The following is a 26,980-nucleotide window of genomic DNA, read 5'->3' on the forward strand; positions in this document are numbered from 1 at the left end:
CCATGGGTACAGAGTAAAGGGAGCCCCCCCCTGCTGCTCTATCGGTGAGGGCCTTTCTCTGTGTGAAGCCATTATTAGGGACCTTATTAGCGGTGCATTTAACTTCCACTAGTTCTTTGGGCAATATTAATGAATGTAGAAGGGAGTCTACATATGGGGGTACTTGATCAGTGTGCCTGCTGCAGTACAGAAGCCCCTTTCTCAACCCATAATCATGCACTGTACCAAAGGAATAGCACAAATCCATAAATATTGTAGCCTGTTTCCCTTCTGCGAAGGTGCATGCTCATGTTGGTGCAAATAATTCAGCAATCTGAGCAGAGAATACATCAGAGATTTGACCACCTTCAGCACATGACATACTGCATATCCTGATAGCCATCCGCTTTTTCATTTCTCATACGTGACCCATCTGCCTAATATGCTTCCTCTGGGTTCGGTAATGTAGTTTCAAATCTTTTGGGGTTTGGTGAGAGTTGATGGTACTAAAATGCAATCATCGAGCTCATCATCTGCAGGACTCGGGAGCAACATGGCAGTATTCAAGTCTTAACACTATGTCAATGTAATATGTGCAGAATTAAGCAGGACATGGCCATATTTCGTAAATAATACCAAGCAGATAAATGTTGTACTTTGGGTTGTAACGGTAATGCAGAACTGCATGGCACACTGCTAAGACGAGAGGTTAGGCTTGCACCAAATTCTCTGAGAACCATGTGGCTAAAGCAGCAATGACCAAACAGGCCAGCAGACCCGCTGTAACCTGGTCTAACACAGTACTATATTATGCAATCGCCTAATGCTTGTCACCATGTTTCTGTGTCAGCAATGCTCTTGCATATGCCCCTCTTTCATGGCACTATAAGACAAAATACTTTCTGTAACTGGGTAGCCCAAGAATTGGTATTCTGGCAAGTGCTCTTTTTACCTGTAGAAATACTTCCTCTGGCACTGGGGTCCAAACTAAAGGCTATAGCTTATGTAATTGTGTCATCTCTTGTAAAGGGCTTCCAATGTTAGTAAAACCAATTATCCACTACTGACAGTACCCAATTTCCCACAGCAAAGACCTATTTTGACTAATAGTTGCAGGATTTGGCAGTGTCTGAATGGTTGCTTATAGGTATATACTTCTAATGACAGCTGAAATACCCTCTAAATAGTGCACTTCTCTCTACACAATTGAGCCATGTGCCACTTTTTCTGTAACTGCTGTGAAAAGTACCAGTGTGTCTTGCTTACACGCCTCATATGGAGGCAATTCAACCAACAAGTCATCCACATTCTGGATCAACACTGACCCCCCTGAAAACTCCAAGACGATTTAGAGGATTTAAGAGAACAGGGTCAGACTCACTATCTAGCCCTGTGGAAGCCTTGTTTACGTACACTGCAAATCAGAATGATTAAAGGTGAATTAATATTGACTCTCAGAGTGTATTGAGATAGAGAAGAAAGCAGAGCAAAAATCATCATCGGAAAAATGTGAAGCTGTTCCTAGAATGCAAGAAATTAGAGTCACTGGATTTGGAACTACTGCAAACAAAGGTAAAACCACTGAATTTACAGCTCATAGATCTTGCACAACTTGGTATGTATCACTTCCTGGTTTATTTAATGACAAGGTTAGGGTATTACATGGGCTAGTCATCCAGAGGATAATTTCCTGACTTTTATTACAGAGATACCCTTAAATACTGAGATAATGTACATTCATTATTCCTGATTGCCAAATAATATAAATATCATCCATGTAACACATCCACAAAACACCTCTATTTTGCTTCTTGGTTGACATCAATATGTATATCTTTCCAAATGTTTCTATAAAGATATTTTTGTTGTAAAGTGCCTCATAACTGCTTATAGAACTTTTGTTATATCAAAAATATTATGATTTCACTGTGTCGCTACTGACTGTATTTTATGTTTTCCCATAAGTGCTGACCACAACCCCAACATATGGCAGCAATGGGTGTGCAAACCCACCCACAATCCTATGCAGGGCGCACTCTGGCTGGGCAAGTGAGCAGCGCTCCCACATCTACCATAAGCCCCTCACACACTTGTGCACGTGCCTCATACAGTGCAATGGGAGCACAATTACAGTCTCCATTTGCAGGGGTATGTACAGATGAAGTTGGCAATGAGGTAACAGTACATGCCCTGTGGACTTCCAGGGATATTAAAAAATGTGTGAAAAGATTTTACAATTATTAGGGAAGAACAAGAGAAGTTTGATAAGCTTAAAACTATCATCCAGCGTTACAACCTCTTCTGGGTTGATATGAATCAGCCTTTGAGGGCAATAATGCCTACTGAGGTGTGCGGTGCCAGGTCAAGAGAGTGGTTGGGCCAAGGACAATCTAGGAACAGGAGTCAAATTTGTACAGGCAGGAGATTCTTTGGTACAGAAAATTGCAGTACTGTGCCCCAGAAAGATGGATTGAGCTCAAATAAATAAAGATTGGGTTCACCCAACATTCTGGGGCAAACAAACCAGCAAAAAACCCAACCAGCTGTAGCAGCAGTTTTTATCAATGATTAATGCCAAAACATCAGCAGCAACTTCAGACAGTTTGCTTGGGATCTCAACAAAGCCGCTTACGTAACTCTTGGTGGTGGCTAATCTTTGTGTTTCATGTCAAGAAGACAAGGAAGAAATTACAGAATGAAAACAAATGGCTCTTGGATTGAAGACTCTACAGGAATGTGACTGGGGAATTAACATGAATGTGAATTTGAATGCAAATGCCAGAGGTAGGGGGGTGAGTGGGGCGGGCAAGTGAACTTCCAAGGACTGGGCATAGCATAGGTAGTGGAAAAGGATGTAGTGGTGATGCCACTGATCCTCAAGGTACACAGGGCTTATAAATGGATATGTGACAAGTAATACTGCATGCCGCTATTACAAGCAGGCAGGCATTGGAGGTTTGAGTGCCCTAACAAGCCACAATTCAAGCTGCAGAAAATCCCACTGCCCCTTTTTTCCAAACGTGAACCGTCAGCATTTTCAGTCACAAACAAAGCAAGAAGGTTAGGACAGTCAAGGGAAAAATTATGACACCATCTATAGATTCATACCTATTGACCATGAAGGCCCCTTTACTCAATGTAAAATTTAATGGAAAAGTGTGCCCTTTTAAGTAGACAATGGAGGTCATTACAACCCCGGCGTTAAGGGTTAACGACGGCGTTAACCCTTAACGTCGGATTCCCACTTTAACGCCTGCTTTTGGCAGGCGTTAAAGTCCATGGCGCTAACCCGCCATGGTGCTAATTACGCCGCCGTAATTTACGGCGGCGTAATTAGCGCCTTCCCCACTCCCATTATGCCCTATGGGGCAAAAATGGGAATGGGGAAGGGGAAATGGGGATTTACCGCCCCACTCACCTTGGAATGGGGCGGTAAATCCGCCATCCACCATGGTGTAAACGTAGTTTACACCATGGTGGTAAAGTTGGTGCACTTAGCACCAAGGTTGTAATGACCGCCAATGGAGCAAATCGCTCAGCAATCAGATCCAAAGATTTCCTAAATGTGCTGCTTTCCTGTACTATAGTTAAAAGTGTTGGTATTTCGAATAATCCTGTGACTCATCATGTTACCACCCCCTTGTCAATGACTTTGGGTCCCATCGCAGAAGAGCATGAATTTATCCAAAACTTACTTTCCGCAGTGAATCTACGGAGGAGACGTATTGTGTACATTGGGTGTGCAATTTATTGCGTGAGTGGTAGGAGTGTTTCTAGATAGCCAAGGTGAAATTGAAACTGAGGTGGTAGCCATGTTACAAATGGAACTGAGACCAATGCAGACCGATGGAGAGTTCTAGTAAATTGTGGTCACAACATGCAAATTAAGTGGATTCCCAACAAACATTGGCAGTAAAATAGTGGCCTTTAAAGATACAGAGATAGCTATACCATAAAGGAGAATCTGTTTTTAAAGTCTTTTCGAAAAAGCATCAATAGGAATTCACTATCACATGCAGAATTGCAACATGTGAGATCAACCCCAAAGTGTCTACCTTACTCACGATACCTATGCATCAATCAAGAGAATGTATGAGTTACCGCCATCTCCCCACTTTCTGAATCCCTCAACCACTGAATGCTACTGACAGAATCCCACTCTATGGTCCCTCACGCCGAATATGTATTTTCAGCCTTCCACTCCCTCTCTGCTCTGTAATGGTAGTTTCACCTCCAATCCCCCCTTCAGCATCATACACCCCATCCCCACTCCCTATCCCCACTTCAATCTCGTCTTCACCGCCCCAATGCTCTACTCCCCTCTGTGCCCTCAATGTGGGTGCTCCACCACCCAAGCCCCCATCTGCCACCAAACCTTCCCAAGGTCCCCTAACCCCACTCACCTCCCCAAACCCAATCTCTCCTTACCTTTTCTGCCTCAACCCTCTGTGCTCCTCTTCCTGACTCTATATGATGATCACTGGACATAGTCGCAGACAACGTTTTTGACAACCCCGTGTTTAGCGTGCAGCGCATTTAGCATGTCGAGATTCAGGGGTGTCTCATTCAGCAGGGATGGAGTTGGTGAATCCATCCTAAACCGAAATGGGTAACTCCCTTCAAGAGGAACTAAAAACCATGCAACCAGTTTTATACAAGAGGCTGCTCAGAAAAGCAGCTACAAGAGGTTTATGACAATGTTTCAAGAATTACCAGGGAGAAAGCATTACAAGCCAAACCTACATCTATTAAAAAGAGGAACACCAATGGTACAGCCAGCAATAAAGGGAAGAAGATTATATTGAAGCACTAGTGAATATTATAATTGGACATAAAACAGAACAATTGGACAACGAAGTCATTTTATTTAAGAATTAACAAATTAATATATCGCACATCACCATTTGAGCGGACTATAGGGTGCAGAGATACACAGAGACATCTAATGTCACAAAATTAAGGGTTCTTCCAATGCTTAGGATCATTTTGTTGCAATCAGAATCAGAGGCGATCACACAGTGCATGCACCACCAGGTCTTTGTGGCAAACTGTGTGTTACAAATACAAGAGAATTAAAATAGAGACTTATATAACACCAATCAGATCTACAAAACTAGAACACTTAATCCAGTGTTTCATGACACCTTTAAGATGCAAAACATTAGATCAGTCAACTGTGATGACATATTTTGGATCAAATCGGAGCATGTACTCGATGGTGGGACGGATAAGTTAAATTATGCAAAAGTGAAGCATGTTGAACTTATTTGCTGCAAACCTGGCAAACTGAGGGATGAATGAGTTCACTGAATTAAAGGTAATTTTTATTTTAAGCAATCTGTAAAATTCACACAAGGTTGAGCCTTCCACACCTTTCTACTGGTCATGCATTCTTTTAAGGGGCATAGACTGGACAGAAGGCTTTCTTCACTGTCTACGAGTCAGCTACCATATGTTGAAATTGCAGCACAATTATCAGTTTTTCTACACAAAAGGGTTTAGCTTTGTTTCTGGGTATCACCCGAGAACGAACATGCATGGACAACAAACATAACTGTTCATAGTTGCTGATATGAGGTAGAATTTGGTAATGTTGTAGGTTGTGCTGTGTTAGTAAATGAACTGAAAGGTGTGTGAGGAGCCAGGAATGAGACACAGACACAGAGTACTCATAGTAGTTGTTACAGACTTTTATTGAAACAATTAAGGGGTTGGAAAATGTCTAATTGTCCCTAATCTAAAAGGAATTTCGCTACTTCAACCAAAACTAAGGGTCTGTCAAGTGTCAAGATTTCCAAAACAAAAATGTCCTGTGGCTGAAATCCTATCCCAACCCTCACATTCTAAAACTAACTCTAATGTGCAAAGGGGCATTGCCTTTTGTTCAAAAAGGTGCTCAGATGGTCAAGTTCAACAAAAGGTATAACTCCAACAAGAAAGTTCCAATAATAAATGTTCACATTTCCAAAGGGGACGACTCCCTTCCCCAGGGGTTACTTCACCAAAAACAAACGTTCAAAGAAATAACTAAGTTCTTTATAGCGCAAGAAGATAACTCCCACCTCTTGTGTTGCAACTCACTCCTTGGGAAATGACTCCTTTGCCCAAAATTCCACATTCACTACAATTCGATTCTGAAGGGTATGAGTCTTAGGATTCTTCTTGCAAGATAACACAACTTGGGTGCAGGTCCAAGACTTACAAAGCACCTGGCATACTCCACTGCCAGGTTCTCTTTCACAATTCTTTAAGGGTGTGAATCCCAGATCCGCTCTTCACCTGGTATACTCTCCTGCCAGGACTTTATAACACAATCTATCTTTCTCATTCAGCACAAGGGGGCATGGGTCTTCCCCTAATTACTTTAACAAATATTTATGTCAAAATACTGTGATGATGAAAATGACACTGATTCCAAAGAAGATTACTTATTCCTCCCTCATTTGGCAATAACTTCTCTCTTTCAAGGTCTCTTTGCCTCAGCTCTGGTCTGGGTTTACTGATTCTCACAGGCCACTCGTTCGGGTGCTCGCCCCAGTGTCTGCTGGTCTGGGGCAGCTTTCCCCAGTCAGCAACACAGAGCGTTTTCGCTCCTTGCATGGGAACAAAGCACTTACTGGCCTCTAGTTCCCACAGTGACATCCTTCTTCTTCGGGCGCTTCTCTGGTTATCCAGCACCGCTAAAGTGCGTGGCCCTTCTGCAGCTCACCTCTTAACTTCTTCTCCAGCTAACATCGCTCTGCAGCCACAACTCCAAATTCCACCTGCTTCTTGGTCTGCCTGACCGGCGCAAAGTGCTGGGGTCAGCTCCCTCTCTCGCTGCCTCCATTCCCTTGCCTCTCTCGCCAGCTTCGAAGCCGATGCTTGGTACAGGAAGGTCTCTCCATCTTCTTTCAGCAGCTGATTTAAACTCCCGCCTCCAGGCTGGAAGGTGTCCTGGACCAATCACATTCCTTCAAACAGTAGACTGCGCATTATGGTTCACACTCTTGCTCACTGCAGACCTCTTCCTCGTCTCAGTACATGCTATTTCAAAAGGTGAAAACATGTTCATGAGTTTTGTCAGCATCTTTTGCAGTGTGTTGAAGAGGATTATCACAATATGCCATTGAGGCATAGGGAATTGAGGGGGTATCTCTAAAAGGAAAGGGAGGATACCATGTCTCCTCTGATGATGCCTGTCGTCGTCCCCTGAGGGTCATCTCCTCTCATGTGATCCTCCCTCGCATAGCCAGCCCAGGGTCAGGATTATGTAGCGGTTGCCGTCTCCTGGCCACATGAGGAGAGGCTACCTCTGGGAAAAGAGTGATGACATCATCAGATTCATCACGCCCTTCCCCTAATGCTTCTTGTTCCTTTGGCTTCTACTGGGAAACGGGAGACAACGTCTACATTCCCTTGATCTCTCTTTCTTTTTGGTCTTCTACCATGAAGCAATATGGCTGCATGTCTAGGAACCATCACATGACTCGTACATGGGTATCTTTGCCATGTTAATGGGGAATGATTGGTGACCAGTCTAACATTTCTGCCAATGAGATAGTTCTTCATGTATGAGACTGCCCATTTTATGGCTAGGGCATAAAGCTCAATTGTGGCATAGTTCTTTTCCCTAGGATATAATTTACGACTGATATAAAGAATCAGATGCTCGACTCCATCATGATCTTGGGAAAGAACAGCCCTCAACCCAACATGTAAAGCATCTGTTTGTAAGATGAATTCTTTGTTAAAGTTTGCCACCTTTAACACTAGCTCACTACTCAGAATGTGGTTAAGCCTATCAAAACAGTTTTGGTCTTTTGGACTCAACTTTATCTTCTGGGGTTCTGTGTTTTTAAGCTTATCAGTGAGGCGAGATGTAATAGAGGAATAACTGGGAATTAACTGCCTATAATACCCAACCAATCCTAAAAAAGCTCTTAGATCTTTTTTTGTCTTAGGCACTGGGGTTTCTTGCACAGCTTTCACCTTTTCACTTTGGTGCTGAACAAGTCCATTCCCCACAAGGAAATCGAGGCACTTGACAGCTGGCTGTGCCAGATGACATTTCTTGGGTTTGGCAGTACGGCCGGCCTCTCTCAGTGCCCTGGTAACTAAATATAGATGATGCATATGTACTTCCCACGTCCCACGTCCCACTATGGATAATTATATTATCTATATAAAGTCCACAGAAAGAGGAGTATGTCTGAAGGACATGCCTTTGAAATGTGGCTGGTGCCCTGTGATGGACAAAGGGTAACACCTTCATTTGCAATAGTGCAATAAGGGTGGAGAAGGCTGTTTTCTCCTTGTCCTCTAGATTATCAGGGACTTGCCAGTAATATTTTTTCAGATCAGTCGTGGAGAGGATAACAGCTGCTCCCAATTAGATCGCCTATCCTTGGCATTGGGTAACTGCCTAATTGGGATACCACGTTCACCTTCCTGAAATCAATACAGAACCTCCACGATTGATCTGACTTTTACCTCTGCCATTATTCGGCTCATGAGTACTATTGGAGAGGACCAAGAACTCTGGGACTATTCAATAATATCAGCGTCCAAAATCTTCTCCAACTCCTGTATGACTACTCCTTTTCTTGATTCGGGTATCCGATAAGGTTTCAAATGAACAGCCTTCCCCAGGGGTGTGCGGATGTAGTGGAAAACCCCTTTTAGGCTTCCCGGCTCATCTCTAAAGACATCTGGAAATTGTTCCAGTGACTTTTGCAGGTGTTGTTTCTGGGTTTGTGACAGGTGAGAAGGAATCAAAGTATTATTATCTGACTCCTCTGTTAAGAGACTACACAGTATCAATGTTGTGGTTTCTGCGAGATACTTTCTCCATTCTTTGAAGAGGTTTATATAATAGATATGGGACTTAATTCATCTATCGGGTTGTGAGATTCGATAGTTGTATGGCCCCGTTTGTTCAATCACTTCATAAGGTCCGTGCCATTTAGACAATGGGCCTCATTCCGAGTCCGGCGGTAAGTAACAGTAATTACCGCCATGGCGTAAATACCATGTACGATGTGGTCGGAAGGCGCTATTTCCACCATATTCCGACTTCGCGTGCACGAGTATTCCGCCATGGCGGTAAACTCCCTTGCGGCATAGCGCAAAAGGTCCCGTCAAACCCCTTACCGCCATAAACCTAGACGCATTTAACACCATCGCCTTCGATGGAATCCGTAATTAGCAGAGACCGTAATTTACGCTAACCGTAAATTACGGCCACCGCTAAATACCGGAAACGGAAATAACGTCATCGCACAGGAACGGGAAGCATCACGGCGGCCATATTTAAAATCACAATCCATTGCAATCCTCTCCATACAGGACATACAGGACTCCATACAGGACTCAGATCGACCAAATATACAACAGAGAAGATCATCATGCCTAAAGTTCTGAAAAAGGGCGCTGCGCGCATCCGAAAAGAAAAATTCACCCAGGATGAGTTACAGGTCCTGGTCGACACTCTGCATGAACATGCAGATATCGTATTCTGCAGCGACATGCGTAGGCCCATCATCCTCAGAAAGAAGGAGATATGGGAGTTGGTCGCACAGAGGGTGAGCGCCGTTGGGAACACCCCCCGCAGCACAACGCATTGCCGCAAACGCTGGGATGACCTCCGTCTCAGGGTGCGGGCCATCATGTCAGCAAACCGTCAGCAGGCCCTGGAGACAGGAGGAGGCCCAGGCTCACCCATTAAAATGATGCCCTGGGAGGAAACATGTGCGGAGATGATGGGCACAGAAGCCATCGAAGGTGTGGGCGAAATGGATTGCGGTGATCCCTCATCCGCTGATGCAGGTGAGTGTCATGAGTCCAAACAGTACATGCATCCCTAATGTAATTCACCGCAAAGGGCCGGCCAAAGAGTCACATCATGTTTGCTTCGTAGCCCCCCCCCCCCTGCAACCATGTTGTAACAAGTGGGACCCAGGATGATGTCAGGTGCAAGGCTCACACCCATAATGGCCATTCCACACAGAAAGCTGGTCAATGTCACTCACCACAGTACTCCGCCAACATGATTGACCCCGCCAACAGTATGCTTTTACCATCCAAGCCAAGTTCACTCACCAACCAAAATATCACCAAGACGCTGCTCTCCCAATGTGTTACCATAGGCTTGAAGTCATGATGACCCCCAGATCATTGATCATGCTGTCTCTCTCTTGCCCCCCACAGGTAGCGGTCATGAAAGTGAGGAGCAGGAAGGCTCCCGGCCAAGTACCTCCCGGGACAGGGGCAGGGTACAGCGCATACCTGCTGGCAGACATAAGGCCCATTCTACACCACCTGCTCCAGCAACCCCCATGGAGGGTACACAACCCCCACCCGCGCACCTGGACATGGCTGCAGTTCCGCCGGAAACATGCCCCACGCTGCACCCTGAGGAATCCAGCATGTCAGGTGAGAATGCTGCCATGTGCCTCCTTAGTGTGCCAGACAGCCCCACATCCCATTCCGTGGTCAACGTGGAGGAGACCAACGTCTACAGCCCTGAGTCACCATCATACAGCCAGGTTGCACACAGCGACTCCGGGTCGAGTGATGGACCAGGTCTCACAGGCGAAGGGGTAACACCTGTCTCACATCAGCCCACTTCCCCTGGCAAAACACCTGAGAGGCCTGCAGGCCCAATACCGAGCCTGCCAACCACATCCCCCACATCGGCCGCAGAAGCTGTGCACTCCCAGAACCTCACGGCCATGATTGAGGAGTTTCTCCGGGACAACCGGGAATCAGGGTTGGTGCATCACAATGACCTGCAGGCTCTGGGCGAGGTCATCACTACATCAACAAACCGGCTCTGTGAGGTGCTCGGCAGGATTGCTGATGCCCTGGAGGCAGCAACCCCCAGACCTCAGCCCCAGCAGGAGGAACCACCCTCCCAGTGCTCCTCCACGCAGACCAGCCCGGTCCGCAGGTCACAACGCACAATGCGAAAATGATTCCTCATGCTCGGGGCGTGCCCATTGACTATGAAGCCACACACATGTGGCCTATGTAGTATTGATGGGACGATTGTGGGGCTGTTGTGGGGGGAGGGTGAGGGGGGTGAGGGTGTGCGTGGGAGTTGGGGGGGAGGGGGGGGAGGGTGTGCGTGGGAGTTGGGGGGGAGGGGGGTGAGGGTGGAGGATTATTTGTACACGTTTTCACATGATTATACAATACAGTTTGGTGTATCCTGGAAAACAGAGTGGACATTGATCATTGTGCATGTGTCTTTTAATGTCTCACAGTGCATGTAGTACATGTATCCCCACACCCAGTGCCCAATGTCCTGTCATCCTCACCCCCTCAGCTGACTTGTGACTCAGAAATATTGGTCAATCAATGCTTGTCGCACGTGACGTCCCTCCTGTGCATCGGCCCCGTGATGCTGTCCTGCCATTCCTTCCTCCTCCTCCTCCTCCTCTGGTGGTAGCAGACCCACGTCAGGGGGCAGTGGCACGTTCCGATGGATGCACATGTTGTGCAGCATTGCACATGCCATGGTGATCTTGGACACCTTCTCGTGGCTGTAGATGAGGGCCCCACCTGACCGGCTGAGGCAACGAAATCGTGCCTTCAAAAGGCCGAAGGTCTGCTCTATCACCACCCGTGTACGGGTATGAGATCTATTGTAGTCCTCGTGGTGCCTGTTTTGTGGGTTGCGGACCGGGGTCATGAGCCACGGCTTCAATGGGTAGCCAGCATCACCTGCATGAGAGTGGAATGAAGGTAAGTGTTCGTGCAATCATGGTGGAGAATTGGGCTAATCTGACATTGCAGCAGGTGTTCACTGGCCATGCACACGTCCCAGGATACAGTCATCCCATTACATCGTACAATGGCGTTGACTGTCCCACCCTTATGCATCTCTCTACCCCACCCTTTACCACCCAGGTGGAGTATGCTGACAGCCTACTCACAGCCCCAATGGACTGCCATGGCCCATTCCGGTTACTCACCAAGCAGCCAGGTACGTCGTTCAGCATGTCGCTCCATGTAGCGTGGTAGTGTAGAGTTCCGCAGGACCAAGGAGTCATGAGTTGATCCGGGGTATCGGGCATTGCATTGTGTGATGGCTTTACTGGCATTACACACCATCTGGACGTTGATGGAGTGATATTGCTTGCGGTTGCGATACGGCACCTCCATGGCATGGGGAACCACCAATTCTACGTGGGTGCAGTCGATGGCACCTATGCAATTTGGCATGCCTGCAAGTGCATGGAAGGCAGCTTTGGTATCATATGTCTCCTGGGGAGTCCGGGGGAGGCATATGTAGTCCCTTCTGTGCTTGAGGAGGGCATCGAGCACTTGGTTGAGTATCCGGGAAAATATGGGCTGTGAAATGCCATGCATGTGCCCCACTGTATGCTGGTAGGTCCCTGTGGCAAGGAAGTGGAGCACAGACACTACCTTTAGTAGAGGGGGGATGGCAGTGCTGATTTCTATTAGGCTCACTATGTCGTTATGTATCAGGGCCACTATGGTGGTTATCGTGTCCCGGTCAAGCCGGTACAGGGTGTGTATCTGCTCTGGTGTGAGGTTGAAGGGGGTGGGTCTGATGCGTGGAATTGGGGGCTGACGGCGTGGTAATGGTGGCTGCACCGGTAGGGCATGCTGGGCCTGTCTCTGCCTCCTTCTCCTCCTGTGTATCCTCTGTGCTGGGGGCTGTGGTTGCTGTGGTTGCTGTTGTTGATGTTGTCGTCGTTGCTGCCTTGCAAGCAGGGCCTCCAGCTCCATGAATGCTGCGAGAATTGGTATCATCTTGGTGTGGGGGGGGGTGTGGTGTGTGGGTGTGCTCCTTTTGTGCTGTGCCTGACTCTATGGACTCCACCTGTGCTGATTGGGTGCACCTGTTCCTCTTTCTGGCACTGTTCAGGGTTGTTAACACCTTCTCTGCGATGCCGGTAATTACGCCATGGCGTTAAGGTACTTTGCGCCCTTGTGGAGGCCGTTTTTACCGTGTCCGCTTTACTTGGGATCAGCACTGGTTTACGCCTTAGCGTTATTTCCGACGTGGTGTGTCGGGCACGCGACACTGGTCCGCTATTTACGCCGTCGTACTTTACGGCGGCGGTAATTACGGTGTGAAGGGTCGGAATAGTCCACGCCGGAAAAGGATGGCGGAATTACTTTACCGCCATCGTTTTTCCATTAGCGCCGGACTCGGAATGAGGCCCAATATCTTATCATCGGATGTTGGTATGAGAACAAGAACTTTCTGTCCAATAGAAAAGGGTCTGAGTAGAGCCTTTTTATCATGGGAGGTTTTTTGGTTTTCTTGGGCCTTAGCCAAGTGTACTTGGACTATCCCTCTTACAGTAGCCATATGCTCCTTCAACCGTTGGGCAGTCTAAGAGAGTGGTAACAGGGCTGCCTCCCTCTGCTCCCAGGTCTCTCTTAACATGCCAAGGGCATCCACAATATGCCATCAAGGCATGGGGACTGGAGGAGATACCCCTAAAAGGAGAGGGGGAATACCATGTCTCAACTGATGATGCCTGTCCTCCCCTGAGGGTCACCTCCCCTCATGAGATCCTCTCTCACATAGCCACCCCCAGGGTCAGGACCAGGTAGAAACTGCCGTCCCCTGGCCACATGAGGAGAGGCTAGAGAGGCTACCTTTGGGAAAGGAGTGCTGACTTCATTACATTCATCACAGGTGTCTTTTTCAATTATCAAGTTAAGTTTCAAAAATAAAAAGTCACAATAAAAAGGACTGACACATCTATTTCTCCTCTAATGTGTTATAGTATGGACACACTGTAAAAAGCCACATCAACCAACTTCAGTGAAACTACATTTCACCCTGAAGACAATGTGCCAGAAGCACTTCCACCACATTGAATGAGGTATACACAAATGTTACCAACCTACTAGGCTCCATAATACCAAGCAGCAAGGCTATGTCCCACATTGTCAATAGCTCAAAGATCCCAGGAATCTGGATATGAGCTCTGTCGGCGCCTCTAGAGAAATAACACAGAGAAATATAAGTGTTCTCAAATCATTTTGATTTGTGTGCCCAAAAATGCTTCCAAGTCGTTGTGAGTTACTGAGAAGTAGCCCTTCCCTATAAGGTGGCAACATGAACTAGAATTTAAAACTGATGGAGCAAATGTCATTCTCCGGTCAAACTTTCATTGGCACCAACTGCTTCCCTGCTGTACTAAATGAGAACATTTTGAAAAGCAATTGAACCTGCCATCTGTTTTTTATCTAAAAACAGCAAATAAAAACCCTGTGGTAAAGCTTTATATACTTCGCAAATATGAAAGCTGAGAAGTGCCATATTGGTCATTCTAAAAAGGGATTGTTTATCCGTTTGGTCTGTATGTATTGGCCTACATTTAATCTGTGGGAACAATGTACTCATTATTGCTCTTGATGAATCAACTATGCTGTAGTAAGGTCCCCATAGTTATGTCTGTCTGTCTTGTTGAAAGTTCTCTGGCATAGCTCCGTCTGAAAACCATCTTACAGCCTTGCTTTTTCTAGCTGGAAATCATACAACAGTATGGTTTTCCACATTGTTTGTTTCTATAGACCATAAATAACTGTACATAATCCTACAGTGGATTGGACGGTTTGTTGCTGAAACTGACACATTTAATAATTGGCTGGTTTGGATAGAATTAAGGGTGCTGTCAAGTATCAGAGAATACTGGGCCTTTCACGTTTAACTGTTATAGAGCACCATTACTCTGGGAAATATGTATATGTTGCTATCATTGGATTTGTGTGTATGTTGTCTTGGTAATCATGCATTATTTTCTTTAGAATACTGATATTTATTTTCAATGTATTATACAAAGCAATATCACCTTTCTATATATGATAATATATACTTTGTACCTATGCATCTTGGATATGAAAAAAAAGGCAAGAGAACACATTAAATAACTTTTTCAATGTTGCATGCAGTTATATAACATATATGGAGTTTTAACTTACTTACATGCATGATCATCTGCAGGTCTACGCTATCTCGGATTCGTCCTTCTTTCCGAGCTTTAGATGCCAAATTCCCAAACCAGACAACTGGAACCCAGTACTTCTGATGAGGACACTTCAGACTATCAAACAATTTCCTTTCATCGGATGTCATGAAGCCTGGTTTTAAAGATAAAGCTTTTGTTTTACAGTACTGTATACAGCAGTAGTTGTGAAAAAGTAAAACAAGTCGAAATTAATATGATAAAAGAAAACCAAATTGACTCACTATTGATGAAGCAAAAGGTAGTGACCCAAGTTTGTATATAATTGGCCTCATTACAAGGCAGGCGGCCACGGAATGAATGGGGCCGGTACGGGTCCGGCCCCGTTCATTCCGGGCCGCCCTATTCCGAGGTCTGCAGCAGGACCCGCTAAGGACGTCTGGTCTGACCAGACGTCCTTAGCGGGACCCGCTAGCAGTAGAGGGTGCTAACAACGGGCCCGTTATCAACGGGCCCGTTGTTAGCACCCTCCCCATTACCATTGAGCCCTATGGAGGCTGAAATGGGAATGGGGAAGTACCGGGTCTGGGTCCCGCGAAAGGGATTTACTGGGCCCTCCAAGGTCGGAATGGCCCGGTAAGTCCCCTTTCGCGGGACCCGGACCTGGAACCCGGTATGGAGGCAGCCCTGCCCTTATTATGGCTGCCTCCATACTCGTAATGAGGTCCAACGTATTACTAAATATGGAAAATAAAGGAACATTTTGGTAAAGCACTGTCATTTATTTATGAGGCATGCACATAGGAATACATGGGAATTTGATTAAGTTACTATTACAGCACGTCCCCAAACATTGGTGATAATAGCACTAGGAGTCCTTTCCAGGAAAATGATAGCGTTACCACCGCTTTAATAATAATAACAAAGTTACTCACTGTACTGACTACCTTACTCCTAGCCCATAGTCCCCTTTCCTACATACCTTTGGGACATTCTATCCATCGGGACGGGACCGTAGCATTTTTGAAGCATCACAAATAACTTTTTGTCCATCTTTTATTTTTACACTGAGCCACCGCACGTGACCATAGCCCCGCCTTCCTGAGCTCCGCCCCATGCATTGCCCTTGAGTCCTTTTCTATCACCAAAGTCGAAGGACCATTGAAAAATAGTGTATACCTCTTAGAGGGGACGGGATTAAGGTAGTCACTACAGTGAGTAACTTTGTTATACTCATATGCCCCGTCCCCTTTCCTCCATACTTTTGGGAGATTGCCAAGCACTGACCAAAGAAATGGAAAGATGGAAATTTCACCTACTGGAAAAGGTTCTTAATAACTGGCTGGCCAAACTGGGCATCAGCCCGGGAGCTCAGGTCAAGACAATAGTGTCTGCGAAAAGCTGAGGGAGAAGGTCACGTAGCAGCCTTGGCTAAGGACTCCCAATGAACATATTTCTGGAAGGAAACAGGAGGCGCGTTGCCACAGAGAAAAATGCGCATGAACGCCCCTTGAGGCTGAAGGCCTTGAATTGTATAAGCCTTTGAGATGCATTAAGCGATCCAGCGTGAGATCGATGCTTTTAAAGCCAGTTTCCCTTTTGGGTTCCCGAAAGAAACAAAGAGTTGTGAGGAGCTTCTAATTTTGCTTGTTCTGTCAAGGAAAAACTTCAGGGTATGATGTTCATTCATCGCCTGATTTATATTTGCGGCACTTTTTAATGGAAAAATACATTCAAATAGACAAAAAATAGATTATTTTTGTCAGCAAAACATTTTCGTCAAAAACAGCAGCGAAAATAAAACGGGTAGTGAATGAACATAGAACCAACTTCAGAGCTCTTCTGACATCCAGGTTATGTAGAAGCCTTTCTGCATCAGAGACCAAGTTTGGTTAAAAAAAACGGTAGGGATATCGACTGATTTATGTGGAAATCTGAGACAATTTTTAGAAGGAAAGAAGGAGTGCGAAGCACCACCTTATCCTTGTGGAAAAACAGGAACGGATGTTCGACAGAGAGAGCTTGAAGCTCACTTATTCTTCTTGCCGATGTTATTGCATTCAAGAAAAGCCACTTTCCAGGAGAGAAACTTGAGCTTGGTAGTGGACATTGGTTCAAATGGCTGGTGACAAAGGCGGTAAGGGCCACGTTCAGATCCCATTTCAGAAGAGGTGGTCTGACCGGCAGAAAGAGATGAAGAAGACCTGCGAAATGCGTCTTGATTACTGGGTTTGCCAGAGACAATGAGCAACTATCTGTAGAAAGATAAGCTGCAATGGCTGACAGATATGTTCTGCATGATAAGACGTGAATACTAGAGGGCGCAAGGTCTGATATGAAAAACAAGACACAGTCAATAGAAGCATGTTGAGGATCAAGCTGTTTAGCAAGACACCAATGACAAAAACGAAGCCATTTCATTTTGCACTGCGCTCTCATAGAAGGCTTACGTGCCGCCTGGATTATGCACATATTATCCTCCAAAAGGTTAAACTGTGCTAAGGACCTGAACTCAGGCACCAGGCTGCCAAGTTGAAGGATCGTGGGGAGGGGTGCCACACCTGGTGATTGCTCTGGTGCAGGTGATCGGGGATCTGCGGTAGCTTGATTGGGTCGCATATTGATAGGTGCTGAAGCTCCGAAAACCAGAACCTGGCTGGCCACCATGGAGCAATGAACAGGAGAGTGCAGTTGGAGGCACTCCTGAGCTTCCAGAGAGACCGATGAATCAACGGTAGAGGAGGGAAGGCATACGCCTTCATGTTGTCCCACTGATTCTCGAGAGCATCCGTGGAAGCAAAGAGTAGTAGTTTCCAGGTGGTTGCAGTCGCAAAAAGGTCGACCATTGGAGGACCCCATGGCTAGAAAAGCTTGAGAAGAACATCGCTGTTCGTTTCCCACTTGTAATTCACCGCAGTCTGGCGACTCAGGGAATCTGCCGAAACACTGACCTAACCCAGAATGTGCACGGCCTGCAGCCAGACGTTGGGCCTCATTACAATGTTGCCGGTCCGGAAACAAGGGTGCCGGTAAATTCACTGGCACCCTTGTTTCCAGACCGGCAAACTACAAGTCTGCCTGCTGGAGCCGCTGTGCCCGACAGGTCTGACCCTGCCGGGCGCAACGGCCACGCTAGGCAGACTTGTCACAGGAGCACCAGTACCATTGCTAACGACTCAGTGCTCCCGTGTCACCACTCCCATTGAGTCCTACAGGACTCTATGGGAATGGCAATTGACAAATGTACCGGCGCCTGACTTCCTTGGCCGCTGGACTTGTAAAAGCACTGTGGCACCGGGAAGTCAGGCGCCTGTAAACTATTACGTTCCGGCGGTAACCCGCCAGTCGCACCGGCAGGGTTACCGCCAGACCCCTAATGAGTCCCATTGTGCTGGACTGCCCAATTCCAAATCTGGATAGCTAGATCCACCAGAGGAGGTGTCCTGGGGCCCCTCTGTTTGTTGATGTAGAACATAGTTACCGAGTTGTCCGTGCGAATACGCACCACTCTGTTGAGGATAGAAGGCTGGAAAGCTTTCAATGCCAGAAAAACTGACAGGAGTTATAGGTAGTTGATATGAGACATTTTGTCCTGGGGTGTCCACAGGTCGTAGACCTCGAGCTGACCAAACGTCACTCCCCACCCTACGAGGGAGGAGTCAGTTGTAACCTTAACCTGTGGTAAGGGCTCCTGGTAGGAGGTTCCCACTGAAAGGTTGCTGGGGGTTGCCCACCATTGAAGATCCGTTATCATGGAGGTTGGTATCAGAATACTTTTGGAGTCTGGGTGCAAAGCTTCGGACCAGCAGCTCTGCAGCACGAGCTTTGTGCACCTCATCTTCAGCCTTGCCAGAAGTAGAGCTAGAACACATGAAGCTATCAGGCCCAGGAGACTCTGGAACCACCATCCTGACCTGTGGGAGGAATTCAGGAAAAGAAGGCACATCGTTCATAAATCTGCAATTCTGTCCTCCGTTAGGAAAACTCTGGCATTGACTGTATCCCAACGGAAACCTAGAAAAATCAGGTCTTGAGCAACCACCATAGATATTATCTGCCACTTCACTGACAGCCCAAGATGGAACAGGAGCTGGATGAGTGACTGAAGATTGGCTGTTGGGGCCTGTGTGCAAGGACTGCGCAGAAGCCAATCGTACAAATATGGATAGATATGAATTCCCTGCAGTCGGAGGAACGCTGCGATGACTGCCATCACCTTCGTGAAGACATGCAGTGCTGATCTGAGACCAAATGGCAGCACTCGATATTGGAAGTGTTCCGTTCCCACGGAAAACCAAAGGTATTTCCGATGTGGGCCCCAGATCAGGATGTGAATATAAGCGTCCTGGAGATCTATCACACTGAGCCAATCACCCTTCCAGAGAGAAGACCTTATCTGGCTGGGCATGATCATCTTGAATTTCTCTAGGGGTAGGGAAAGATTGAAGTTAGAGAGGTTGAGGATAGTGCGCAGAAAGCCTGGTTGGTTGGGCACTGTAAACAGAATGGAATAATAGCCCTCCCCTTGCTCCTGCAACGGAACAGGTTCCACTGCTCTGAGATCCAGAAGTTTCTACACCTCGGCTCTGAGGAAGGGAGATCCAGTCTGATGAAGAGGAGGGTGAGAGGGTGGGGTATGAGGGAGGGGCAAGCGGACGCCCGCTCGGGCGACACACAAAACCCATTGATCTTCTGTGATGGTCTGCCATGCCTCCAGATGAGACAATATACGTCCTCCCTCCGGAGTCTCGTGTGACTAATGGAAAACATCATTTGGATGATTTATCGGGGGCAAAATCTCCTGTTGCAGAGGAGGAGGCTGATGACCGAGAGAAAAACCGGCCACTTTGCCTTTGCTGCTTGCGTCAAGGTTCATCAGAAGAACCTTCTGCTTGGCATGCTCTATTCTCCTGGAATCCCCTAAAACGTGAGAAGGACCTTGTCTGGGCCCCCCACCACTGCGTATAGGCCGATTTAGCTGGTGGTTGTTTTGCAAGGACCGACACAGATTTAGCCATTAGTGTGCTTACCTTTGTTTTGTTGAGCTCCTCGTCAGTGAAGGAGTGGAACAGTTTCTCCCCCATCAGGACTCTCAAACATAGGTGTGTTTGTCCCTGTGATGTTATAATATGCACTGTATCAGTCTTTTAAAAAATTGCATTGTGAAAACTAGGCCCTTTTCTCCCCCATTCAGGACTCTCAAACTTAGGTGTGTTTGTCCCCGCAATGTTATAATATGCACTGTATCAGTATTTTTTTTAAAAATGGCATTGTGAAAAATAGACCCTTTCTCCCCCATCCAGGACTCTCAAAATTAGGTGTGTTTGTCCGTGTGATGTTATAATATGCACTGTACCAGTATTTAAAAAAATGTCATTGTGAAAACTAGGCCCTTTCTCACCCATTCAGGATTCTCAAACTTAAGTGTGTCTTCTCACCTGTCTTAAAATGTGCATTTTGTAAGCTCTTTAATCCTGAGTGTCGTCATCTTGCCCTACTGCTCAATTTGCTTGCCTCTCGTATCCTGTCTGCCTACCCTAGTGTCATTCGTTAGTGTCTCCCCCTATCCCTTCCACCCCTCTCCTCTCCCACCTACTCTATGGTGCTCTCTGTCTCTCCTATCTTTTCTAACTGCTTCTCTATTGACTATCCTGCTCTCCTCACTAAATCTGGTAGTAAGAAGTTTAAAAAGGACATCCTGGTCGCCAACCCAGGCTCCCTATCGCTGACACCTACACCAGTGCCTCCTCCAAGGAAACTCTCACTGACATCCTCTTTGTAGTGCCTTCGCCAAACCTATGGACCCTTCATATGGTCCCTGTGCTCTCTCCTTTCTCCTCTTCTCCCATTAATGGTAGCACCCGTTGGGACGTCCTCCTGGCCTCCTTCCATTCCTATAAGGTCATCATTAATGTTTACTCTAATGGGACCGTCCTGGTGCAAGGCCCTCAGGCCAACCTTCACCTCTTTGATAGACACTTCCTGCGCCTTATCAACTTCCTTTCTTCACCTGCTGTCCCCTCTCCCATCTCCGTGACTACCTCCCCTCCCCCTTCCACCTCCTCCTTGGCTACCTTGCCCTCCCCTTCCCCTCTGCCCATTCCCGGGCTCCTTCTATACCTCCACAGGGTGTACCTCTGATCTGTACCCCTCCCCGGAAGTCCTTCAAGGATGGCAACCATCTCCATATTGTTACTCTATTTCTTTTTTTTAAACAAATATTTTTATTGTTTTTTTTATACATACATAAACATTACTAATAACACTTTACTTGAGGGAAAGGGGAAAAAACAAAAGACAAAGGGGGGGGCACAGCCCCCGGGATCGCCAAGCACTTAAGGCGGGTTATTGTAGGTCATTCTGTACATGTCTGATACCCCTAAGTGGGTTTGCACTGTCTGTTGCGGGAATAAAGTCTCTGTTGAGCCTTGGGTGACTCAACGGGCATCCTCCCATTTCTGCCATATTTTATGCACCTTCTAAGGGCACCCCCTCGCTGCATATACTCTGTGCTCTATTGCTGCGCATGTGTCCACATCTATGGCCCACTGTTCGTAGCTTGGTGTTGTCTCTGATCCCCATAGTTGTGCAATTTTCCTTCAGAGTACTGCTACGGCTGTCGACCAGAGTAGCCTCTCATAACGGGACAAGTCGCTTTCGTCTGATACACCTAGTAGCAAGTGTTTTGGTTCCCTTAATACCGGTTTGCCCATGGCTCTTGACAGTTTATCGCAACATTTTCGCCAGAGCTGTTGTATGTTATCACATTCCCATAAAATATGAAAGAAGGTCCCTTCTTCCCTTTTGCAGCGCAAGCATCGCGGGTCTGGAGCTCTACCCCACCGAAACAGTGCTACTCTCGGGTAGTAAGTGCGGTGCAGGATCTTCAATTGGACCAGTCTGAGCCTAGACGATATGGTTACCTCACGGGGGTACATCAGCGCCTCTGCCCAATCCTCTGGTTGTAATGTCCCTACATCCCGCTCCCATTTGGCTTTTAGGCTGGTTAGTTCCGGTGTGGCAAAGGATGTAATCACATTGTACATGATTGAGGTGATTTTGTGCTTGATTTGTTCCTGAACTATGTTGCGTTCCATTGGGGTGTATTCTGGCATATCTCTCATGTTCTGTAGATTAGATTGCAGTGCACGTTTCATTTGGGTATAGTGATATCTTTCTGTGTGTGGGAGGGAGAAGTCAGATTGTAGTGTCTTGAACAGGACTATCATGCCCTCCTGCACTATATCTCCAAACCTTGCTACCCCTTGCTGGTTCCAGGCGGGCCATTTGGGCAGTTTGTTTATTTCTGGGAGGAGTCTATTGTTCCACAGCGGTGGTATCAGTGTTAGTTCCGAGTCCCACCCCATGTACTGGTGTGTTTCTGCCCAGATTCTGGTGATTTGTGCTGACATCGAGGGGGATGTCGCACCGCCCAGGCTGCGGTACAAGAGTTCCAAGGGAGATGCTGTACTATCTGCGTTGATCCCTCTGATGTGTGGTAAATTTGCATCCCCGTGAAGCATGTCGTTCACCACCGCCATCTGTCCAGCCCAGTAGTATGTTTGCAGTCTGGGTAGTCCAATTCCCCCCTCCCAGATGGACCTCTGAAGTGTAGGGAGAGCTATCCGTGGGTGACCTCTGCACCACAGTAATTTCCGGAGGGTACGGTCAATTTGAAGGAATTCGTGCTTTGGGACGTGAAGTGGTGCCTTTTGCAAAATGTACAGAAACTTAGGGAGAGCAATCATCTTAAATAGGGCCGCTCTACCGAAAAGCGTCAGTGGCAGGGAGGTCCAGTGGTGGGTATCCTCCGCAAATCTTGTCGCAATGGGGTGTTGGTTCATGGGTATGTAGTCTGTGGTTTTTTTTGTGATTTGTACACCGAGGTATTTAAATTGTTCCGTTACTATGCGGTAGGGGCAGCTTATTGGCATAGAGACGACTGCGCTTCCTACGGGAAATAGTGTAGATTTGGACCAATTTACGTTAAGTCCGCTAAAGGCCCCATGTCTCTTTAACATGTGTGTGACTCTATGGCAGGAGTTACTCGGGTCCTTCAGATAGATTAAAAAGTCGTCTGCATAGAGTGAGACTCTGTCTTCCCATGTGTCTGACCACCAGAAGCCTTCCCAAAGCGGGTTGTTTCGTAGGAGTATAGCCAGAGGTTCTATGGCAATCGCAAAGATCATGTCTGACAGGGGCAGCCCTGCCTCGTTATTTCCCAGACTGCCTCCCAGCGCACTGAATCAAAGGACTTTTCAAAGTTGATTGCCAATAGTGCTAGTGGACCCGGGAGCCTGTTTGCCCTTTCCATGGCTGAGTATAGCCGATAGAAGTTCATACGGGTTGATCTTCGGGGCATGAACCCGCATTGGTCCGGGTGAATCAATGAAGGGATGACTTGTTGCAGTCGGTCCGCCCGCACCTTAGCTAATATTTTTGTTTCACTATTTATAAGTGAAATAGGTCTGTATGAGCTACAGAATTCTGGAGGTTTATCCACCTTGGGTAGTACTATTATTGTAATGGTAAAGAAAACGAGAAGTGTTTTCACTGACTGCGCTCCCAACCTAGTGGAATCAATAGGACTTAAAGTGTCTAAAAATATACATTGCGACCATGTAAAACAATGGAACATATAATGATGACAGAGTCGTTGGTATGATTTTTGTCTGTTTTTTAGTCAAGTGAAAGTGCACACATTGTTTCCCTCTACGTACATAGTACGAAAAAAAACGCCACATTGGGTATAATTGTCGACATACATTTCACAACCTGTGATTAAATTGCAACATGAAAATCAAACGGGCAAAACAACTGTACCCAAATTTTGGAACAAATCATGTAAGTGGAACACAAATCACGTAAGTGGAACGCAAAATTAATGTCACGAAACACCAACACGTGTTTCAACCCTATCCGGGCCGTCCTCATGGCTTATAAATCTGAGAGTTACTGACTGTCAACCCAATTATACCCAATGTGGTGTTTTTTGTCGTACTATGTACGTAGAGGGAAACAATGTGTGCACTTTCACTTGACTAAAAAACAGACAAAAATCATACCAACGAATCTGTCATCATTATATGTTGCATTGTTTTACATGGTCGCAATGTATATTTTTAGACACTTTAAGTCCTATTGATTCCACTAGGTTGGGAGCTCAGTCAGTGAAAACACTTTTCGTTTTCTTTACCATTGCATTACAAGGGTTTTCACTGCTGTCGCATACCATTCAAAACAGTAATTTTTCTTAACAAATAGAATATTGTTGTTAGTCATGTGCACAACCATTTACTGGATAATTTCTCACAATTACCAAGTACTATTATTGTGGCTTCTCTTAGGTCCGGGGACAGGGATCCCTGGTCCCGTGCGTGTTGGTACATGCAGAGTAGGTGCGTGGGGCGATTACGTTCGTTCCCACTTTCTGCCACAGCTCAACCGGGAACCCGTTTGGACCTGGAGACTTGCCGGAATGCAATTCAGACATGGCACTCAGTACCTCTTCCTCTGTGATTTCCTTCTCTAAAAGGTCCTGTTGTGCCCTGTCTAAAGTGGGAAGAGTCCGTTCCTCCAGGATTGAGGTGTCCGCAGGGGTGGTGGGTGTCTTATACAAATCGGCGCAGTAGGCCGCAAATCCTCCCACTATGTCTTGGTCTGACACTAGTGGATTTGGAGCTCCTGTCTCAAGCTTCGTAACTTGACTATGGCCCTGCTCTCTGCGTTCTAACCACGCCAGCATCTTGCTAGCTTTATATCCTGTTTTGTATATCCTCGCCCGCATCGTTCTATGTGCCTGCCTCGCATTGTCTAAGGCTATGTTCTGTAGGCGTTTCTGTGCTAGTAGTAGGGCTCGGTTTGTGTTGGGCATGTCTTGGGCTATGTGTGTCTCTTCTGCCTGTTTTGCCTGCTGTTCTGCCTCGTGTATCTTTACAAGGTGCTTCTTTTTGAATGCAGTAGTCCATGAAATGATCTCACCTCTGAGTACAGCCTTGCACGCCTCCCATAGCACTCCGGGGTCCGATGCGGACTCTGCATTTAGTTCAAAGTATGCTTTAGTCATTTCTTGGAGCTTGTCCACTAGTTCTGGAATACCCAAATAGTAGTTGTTAAGGCGCCAGCAGGGAGGGGGGTTTGGCCTGGATATACTGAGTGCTAGTACCAGAGGGGAGTGATCAAAGATTCCTCTGGAAGTAGGTATGCCTCGTGTGCTTTGTGTATGTCAATTGACGAGAGAAAAAAGTAATCTAATCTAGAAAGCGAGGCATGTGCCCCAGAGTGAAAGGAGTACTCTCTGTCGTTAGGATGGAGGTCTCACCATGCATCCCGTATGCCCAGGGCATTTACAAATGTGCCGAGTTTAGTGGACATGCTGGGATTTCTACCGCGTAGGTGCGAGCGATCTAGTTCAATGTTCATGACTTTGTTAAAGTCGCCTCCCATAACTATAATGTTGGACGTGTCTTCTGTGATCAATGGGGAAATGTCAGTTAGTAGCGAAGATAATAGGGTGGGTGGCGCATAGATTGCCAGCATTGCGATGGATTGTTCCCGTCACGTATACGTATCTGCCGCCCGTATCTTGGGTGACAGTATAAAGAAGGAAGGGAAGCCTCTTGTGTACAAGTATCATGACACCACGGGAGCCCATGGTAAAGCCTGCATGTAATGCAAGTCTATAGTTAGTGCGCTTAAATAGGGTGCAGTTTGTGCCTGCCAGGTGAGTTTCAGTCAGAAATACTATGTACGAGGTGTGTCTATTTAGGTATTGCGTGACAAGTCGGCGTTTGACCCCGTTGCCGAGGCCGTTAACATTCCATGTCATGAACTTAAGGGTTCTGGGGATACTAGAGGTGGTGCTACATGTTGCCATGACCATTTGTGGTAGGAGATGTGTGTGCTAGGGAAGATGGCCTAGTGGGCTTCACTGAGCCATGTTTGTGTGCTGTAGCCCTCTTGTCTGTTGATGGTGTGTATTGTGCTTGACGAATCAATTTCCTAACTAAACTAACCAAACCCATATCCCCCCACCCTATACTCCTCCCAACCACAAGCATCGGTCGCCCGAACATCAAAGCTTTTTAGCTGTCAACTGGACAACTTACATGCACTGAACTGAGCTATAGCTCGGATAGTTGCCCCCTAAGGTGAGTGGGCGGGGGATGTTACCTTTCGTGCTGTAGTAGGAGAAAAAAGCACAGAGGAAACTAAAGGAGGGGAGGGGGGGTGGGAAGGAAGGGCGGGCTGGTGGCCTCTGCGTAAGCGCATCGTGAGAGCATGTCACGCCTTGTGTAAGGTGTCGGGTCACTGTGCGGGTCATTGGGTAACTTAGTTTTCTACTCACTGCTGGGCCCGGGGGCCTTCCTAGGGATCGCGGCGGGGCTCAACAACCATTGTCTTCTGGTAGGTCTTGCGCTGGTGCCTGTGGTGGAATCAGACATTGGTCGGCTGACGGTCTGGGCTGTCTGCCCCTATTGCTACGAGGTGTCGACCAGTCACCGTCTATGTGTTGCTCAGCCCAGCGCCATGCTTCCCTTGGGTCGTTGTAATGGACTGTAGTTCCTTTGTGGTAGATTTTAAGCTGGGCGGGGAAGAGCAGGCCATATTTAACTCCCAGTGTATGAAGTTGTCTTTTAAGCTGGTTGAAACAATGTCTGGCATTCTGCACTTCCCTCGTGTAGTCGGGGAAGAAGGCGATTCTGGAGCCATTGAATGTGATTGTGCCCTTCGCATGTGCCCGCTGTAGCAATGTATCTCATTCCCTGTAATTTAGGAGCTTTGCTATTACGGCGCGTGGAAGAGTGCCGGGCACTGGCCTTCCCATGGGCATGCAATGTGCTATTTCAATGGAAAAAAACTTAGAGAAGGAGTCGGGTTCGAAAAGATCCGTGAGCCATTGTTCGAGAAAGAGCTCCTTGCTAGGGCCTTCTGTTTTTTCAGGTATGCCAAGTATGCACACATTATTACGCCTGGATCTACCTTCTCCCTCCTCAATTCTGTCTTCCAGGGTTTTGAGCTTGGCTGTAACGCCTTGGAGTTGCTGTTGCATATTGTGTAGGCCA

At 46.8% G+C, this 26,980-nt stretch overlaps 1 protein-coding gene across 2 annotated transcripts in view; it reads right to left on the reverse strand.

The window, feature by feature from the left end:
* The window catches only part of BEST3 (bestrophin 3), a 469,126-nt gene that overhangs the window by 247,577 nt on the left and 194,569 nt on the right, over window positions 1–26,980 (reverse strand). For both annotated transcript variants that reach the window (XM_069628231.1, XM_069628232.1), the window contains one exon: window positions 14,936–15,090. In XM_069628231.1, coding sequence (XP_069484332.1) covers window positions 14,936–15,090 — 155 coding nt within the window. The remainder of the gene's footprint in view (window positions 1–14,935; window positions 15,091–26,980) is intronic.

This window comes from Ambystoma mexicanum, chromosome 12, assembly GCF_040938575.1.
Source record: "Ambystoma mexicanum isolate Mex_15411 chromosome 12, UKY_AmexF1_1, whole genome shotgun sequence".
Lineage (NCBI taxonomy): Eukaryota > Metazoa > Chordata > Amphibia > Caudata > Ambystomatidae > Ambystoma > Ambystoma mexicanum.